Raw genomic sequence first — 6,000 nt, 5'->3', positions numbered from 1 at the left:
TGGCTCCTAGCAACCCAGCAGAAGCAGCTTACCAGAAAGAGGATTTTAACCAGGCTCCCATCAACCTCTTCAACACGAGACTTCCACCAGGTCCCTTCCCATTCGGTCTTGATCTGTTGGCCGTTCTTCAGCAGCACCATCGGCCGGTTGGGGTAGGCAGTGATGTATTCTTCAATAAAATCCCGGCAGGAGGTGTCCTCGATGTCCTCCCAGGTCTTGGTCACTATGTGAAGGGTTTATGACAAAAGAGGCAGGTATTATCAAGTATCTGCCTGTTTATCCATCCAAGTTACAGGGAGTAAATTTAGGGTCTTCTCTTCTCTGACTTACATCTGCGACTCAAGTGTGAAACCTGACTCCCCCAACCACCTCGCCATCCCCGCCCAGTTCCACCCCCACCCCACAACCCTCCCCACTCCGGCCTGGAAAACCAAAGCACTGCCAGCGTCAGGGAGTTACTCGGGATTGTTGCTCGCAATCTTCGAGTCAGAAGGTCGTGGATTCGAGTCCCCACTCTGGAGACACGAGCCCCATAATCCAGGCTGACGCTCCCAATGCCAGCACCTGGGGGGGGGGGGGGGGGGGGTGCCGCGCTGTCGGAGAGTCAGTGCTGAGGGAGCGCCGCGCTGTCGGAGGGTCAGTGCTGAGGGAGCGCCGCGCTGTCGGAGGGTCAGTGCTGAGGGAGCGCCGCGCTGTCGGAGGGTCAGTGCTGAGGGAGCGCCGCGCTGTCGGAGGGTCAGTGCTGAGGGAGCGCCGCGCTGTCGGAGGGTCAGTGCTGAGGGAGCGCCGCGCTGTCGGAGGGTCAGTGCTGAGGGAGCGCCGCGCTGTCGGAGGGTCAGTGCTGAGGGAGCGCCGCGCTGTCGGAGGGTCAGTGCTGAGGGAGCGCCGCGCTGTCGGAGGGTCAGTGCTGAGGGAGCGCCGCGCTGTCGGAGGGTCAGTGCTGAGGGAGCGCCGCGCTGTCGGAGGGTCAGTGCTGAGGGAGCGCCGCGCTGTCGGAGGGTCAGTGCTGAGGGAGCGCCGCGCTGTCGGAGGGTCAGTGCTGAGGGAGCGCCGCGCTGTCGGAGGGTCAGTGCTGAGGGAGCGCCGCGCTGTCGGAGGGTCAGTGCTGAGGGAGCGCCGCGCTGTCGGAGGGTCAGTGCTGAGGGAGCGCCGCGCTGTCGGAGGGTCAGTGCTGAGGGAGCGCCGCGCTGTCGGAGGGTCAGTGCTGAGGGAGCGCCGCGCTGTCGGAGGGTCAGTGCTGAGGGAGCGCCGCGCTGTCGGAGGGTCAGTGCTGAGGGAGCGCCGCGCTGTCGGAGGGTCAGTGCTGAGGGAGCGCCGCGCTGTCGGAGGGTCAGTGCTGAGGGAGCGCCGCGCTGTCGGAGGGTCAGTGCTGAGGGAGCGCCGCGCTGTCGGAGGGTCAGTGCTGAGGGAGCGCCGCGCTGTCGGAGGGTCAGTGCTGAGGGAGCGCCGCGCTGTCGGAGGGTCAGTGCTGAGGGAGCACCGCACAGTTGGAGGGTCAGTACTGAGGGAGTGCCGCGCTGTCGGAGATGCCATCTTTTGGACAAGACATTAAAACAAGGCCCCCGTCTGCTCTCTCAGTTGTAAATGATGCCATGATTGCTATTGGAAGATGAGTGGTTTGATGGGGAGGGAAGGCGGGGGTGGTAGTGGTGGTGGTGGTGGGGCGGGTGGGGGGAAGGAGAGGAGGTGGTGGTCGAGAAGAGTTCTCCCACGTCACTGGCCAATATTATCCCTTGGCCAGGATTACAAAAGCTTGATGATCTGCTGCTTATCTCCTTGTTTGTGGGAGCTTGCTATGCACCATTTGGCTGCCATCTTTCCCACATTACACTTCAAAAGTACTTCACCGGCTGCAAAGCGCTTTGGGACATCCTGAGATCATGAAAGGCACTACAGAAAAATTCAATCCATATTCTCCCCGGAACCAAAGCAAAGTGGGGCCCCTCTCTGACCTTTTCTATCCACCTATAATACCCGGTCTTTCCAGCCCAAAACTTGGCACCATCTTGATTCAACTGCGGCCTCACCACTGGCATATCCAACGTATGGTCATAGGTTTCCCAAATGGTTATAGCACAGGAGGCCGCCATTCAGCCCGCTGTGTCCCTGCTGGCTCTCAGCAAAAGCAGCCCACCTCGTCCCCTTCCCCTTCCCCTTACCCCGGAGCCCAGCAAACGATTTCCTCCTCACGTAACGATCCAATTCCTTTCTGAAAGTGGCGATTGAACCTGCCTCCACCACACTCTCGGGCAGCGCGTTTCAGATCCTACCCACTTGCTGCGGCAATAAAAGCTTCTTCCCCGTGTCGCCTCTGGCCCTTCTGCCAATCACCTCAAATCGGTGCCCCCTCGGTCCTCGGTCCTTCCGCCCCTGGGAGCCGTTTCTCCCCCATCTGCTCTGTCCAGACCCCCTCACCGATTCCAAACGCTTCTATCAAACCTCCCTTCTCCAAGGGGAGCAACCCTAGCTTCTCCAATCTATCCCTGTAGGTGAAGTTCCTCATCCCCTGGAACCATTCTCGTCAATCTTTTCTGCACCCACTCTAAAGCCTACACAACCTCCCTAAAGCGCGGTGCCCAAAAGTGGACACAAGTTGAGGCCGAACTGTTATTTTATAAATAACCACCCCCTTGCTTTTGTACTCTCTGCCTCTGTCTATAATGCCCAGGGTCCCGTAATGCCTTACTGAACTTTCTCAACCTGCCCTCCCACCTTTAACAGTGTGCGCTCATATAACCACTATCCACCACCCCCCCTACCCCCCACCCAACCAAGGGCTCTTTGGTACATTTCCCTCTTTGGGCTAAGGGACTTACATGGTCGGCAGATGGGGTACAGCTCCGACAGGTTAACGTAGGAGGCGTAGCCATCGTCAAAAAAAATGAGGAACCTGGAAGAGAAGTTAAACCAGAGATTAACGGTCCACGCCAGAGATTAACAGTCCACGCCAGGAGTTGGCAAACTCATCCTCAAGAGAAACACAGAAAATACTGCCAGATATAACGCCCCTCACCCAACCCTATGCAAACACTGGTTACAGAGATAGGGAGGGTTGTAGGGGCTGGAGGAGGTTACAGAGATAGGGAGGGGTGTAGGGGCTGGAGGAGGTTACAGAGATAGGGAGGGGTGTAGGGGCTGGAGGAGGTTACAGGGATAGGGAAGGATGTAGGGGCTGGAAGAGGTTACAGAGATAGGGAGGGGTGTAGGGGCTGGAGGAGGTTATAGAGTTAGGGAGGGGTGTAGGGGCTGGAGGAGGTTACAGAGATAGGGAGGGGTGTAGGGGCTGGAGGAGGTTACAGAGATAGGGAGGGGTGTAGGGGCTGGAGGAGGTTACAGAGATAGGGAGGGGTGTAGGTGCTGGAGGAGGTTACAGTGATAGGGAGGGGTGTAGGGGCTGGAGGAGGTTACAGAGATAGGGAGGGGTGTAGGGGCTGGAGGAGGTTACAGAGATAGGGAGGGGTGTAGGTGCTGGAGGAGGTTACAGTGATAGGGAGGGGTGTAGGGGCTGGAGGAGGTTACAGAGATAGGGAGGGGTGTAGGGGCTGGAGGAGGTTACAGAGATAGGGAGGGGTGTAGGGGCTGGAGGAGGTTACAGAGATAGGGAGCGGTGTAGGTGCTGGAGGAGGTTACAGAGATAGGGAGGGGTGTAGGGGCTGAAGGAGGTTGTAGAGATTGGGGGGGGGCAAGGAGGGGATTTGAAAACGGAGGCTTTGCAGAGCAGGAGACGATGTAGGTGAGTGAGCATTTCAGTGGGGTTGAGAGGGGGACTGGCAATGTGATGGGTCAACAGGATCCAGTGCAAGTTGGGACGCTGGAGGCAGAGTTTTGGATTGTGAATTTTGGGGAGTGGTTGTGTGGAGTAAATCCGTTATCAAGAACAATCTGCACTGACTGTCAATGACAAAGGAGACATTGGCCAGCTTGTTTCCTCTTGCTTAATTATTTTTGTATTTGTTCATTTCATTGTTATTCTGTGGGCCTCGCTGGCTAGGCCCAGCATTTATTGTCCATCCTTAATTGCCCCTTGAGAAGGTGGGTGTTGAGCCGCTTTCTTGAGCCGCTGCAGTCCCTGTGGTGTAGGTACACCCACCGTGCTGTTAGGGAGGGAGTTCCAGGATTTTGACCCAGCGACAGTGAAGGAACGGCCGATATGTTTCCAAGTCAGGATGGTGAGCGGCTCGGAGGGGAACTTGCAGGTGGTGGTGTTCCCCATATGTCTGCTGCCCTTGTCCTTCTAGATGGTAGTGTTCGTGGGTTTGGAAGGTGCTGTTGAAGGAGCCTTGGTGAGTTGCTGCAGTGCATCTTGTAGATGGTACACACACTGCTGCTACTGTGCGTCGGTGGTGGAGGGAGTGAACGTTTGTGGATGGGGTGCCGATCAAGCGGGGCTGCTTTGTCCTGGACGGTGTCGAACCTCCAGTGTTGTCGGTGCGCAGGCTTTGGGGAATCACCTGGATGCGGCTTTGCCTTGGATCCTTAGCAGGCACATAGCAGCACAGTGTGGATCATAGGGCGTGTGGCAGCCTCCCTTTGTGGCAGGTCCCGACAGGTCAACAGCTGTCTCTGCCTTTCACAACAACTCACTTGTGAGCGAGCGTCAACCAATACATCCGAGATATAAACAAGATACACCGAGGGACCGGCAGAGATTTAAAAATAAACTAATCTGGTCAGGCCAGTAAGTTACGTGGCTAATATCAGTTGCAGGATACTTGTTATGTTGTGTGCCCTTCGTATGTCGACAGAAAACATGTTATTCAGTGGAAGGGCGAGTCACTTCTTGTTGCAAGTTTCAATCCTGCCTTCATGCCCCATTGGGTGGCAGGGTTGGGGGCAGGAGGGGTGGGTACTTGCCCTCCTTCCTCTCCTGGCTGTTGTTGGGGTAGCATTCCAAGAGGGAGCACCGGCCCCAGCATGCAGCTCAAGCTTAAACAAGGCGCGGCAGGCCCACGTCGAGCAACTGACACTCATCCACTGCATGAGACCCCCCCCACCCCATACCACCCACCCCCAACCCCATACCACCCACCCCCAACCCCATACCACCCCCCTACTCCATACCACCCACCCTCCCCCATCGCCACCCCCCAACTCCATACCACCCACCCCCAACTCCATACCACCCCCCTACTCCATACCACCCACCCACCCCCATTGCCACTCCCCCACTCCATACCACCACCCTCCATCACCAGCCCCCACCCCATACCACCCATCCTGTCCCATCGCCACCCCCCACCCCATACCACCCACCCTGTCCCATCGCCAACCCCCACTCCATACCACCCAACCTGTCCCATCACCACCCCCCCTGTCCCATCGCCACCCCCCCACCCCATACCACCCACCCTCCCCCATCGCCAAACCCCCACCCCATACCACCCACCCTCCCCCATCGCCAAACCCCCACTCCATACCACCCACCCTCCCCCATTGCCAAACCCCCACTCCATACCACCCACCTGCCCCCATTGCCACTCCCCCACTCCATACCACCACCTTCCATCGCCAGCCCCCACCCCATACCACCCACCCTGTCCCATCGCCAACCCCCACTCCATACCACCCACCCTCCCCCATCGCCAGCCCCACTCCAAACCACCCACCCTGTCCCATCGCCAACCCCCCACCCCATACCACCCACCCTCCCCCATCGCCAGCCCCACTCCATACCCCCCACCCTGTCCCATCGCCACCCCCCCACCCCATACCACCCACCCTGTCCCATCGCCAACACCCCACTCCATACAACCCACCCTGTCCCATCGCCAACCCCCACCCCGTACCACCCACCCTGTCCCATCGCCAACCCCCACCCCGTACCACCCACCCTGTCCCATCGCCACCCCCCCGTCCCATCGCCACCCCGCCGTCCCATCGCCACCCACCCTCCCCCATCTCCAGCCCCCACTCCATACCACCCACCCTCCCCCATCGCCACCCCCCCCACTCCATACCACCCACCCTGTCCCATCGCCAAACCCCCACTCCATACCACCC

General features: G+C 58.9%; 1 protein-coding gene across 1 annotated transcript in view; it reads right to left on the bottom strand.

The window, feature by feature from the left end:
• Positions 1 to 6,000, bottom strand: part of LOC121274328 (histone-lysine N-methyltransferase SETDB1-like) — a 37,290-nt gene that overhangs the window by 8,350 nt on the left and 22,940 nt on the right. Inside the window, exons 8-9 of the mRNA XM_041181570.1 lie at positions 2,817 to 2,890; positions 15 to 223 (exon numbers count right to left, since the gene is read on the bottom strand). Of these exons, the coding sequence (XP_041037504.1) occupies positions 15 to 223; positions 2,817 to 2,890 (283 nt within the window). The remainder of the gene's footprint in view (positions 1 to 14; positions 224 to 2,816; positions 2,891 to 6,000) is intronic.

This window comes from Carcharodon carcharias (assembly GCF_017639515.1).
Source record: "Carcharodon carcharias isolate sCarCar2 chromosome 36 unlocalized genomic scaffold, sCarCar2.pri SUPER_36_unloc_1, whole genome shotgun sequence".
Classification (NCBI taxonomy): Eukaryota; Metazoa; Chordata; class Chondrichthyes; order Lamniformes; family Lamnidae; genus Carcharodon; species Carcharodon carcharias.
The sequence above is the reverse complement of the archived record's forward strand: the minus strand, read 5'-3'. Positions and strand labels throughout refer to the sequence as shown.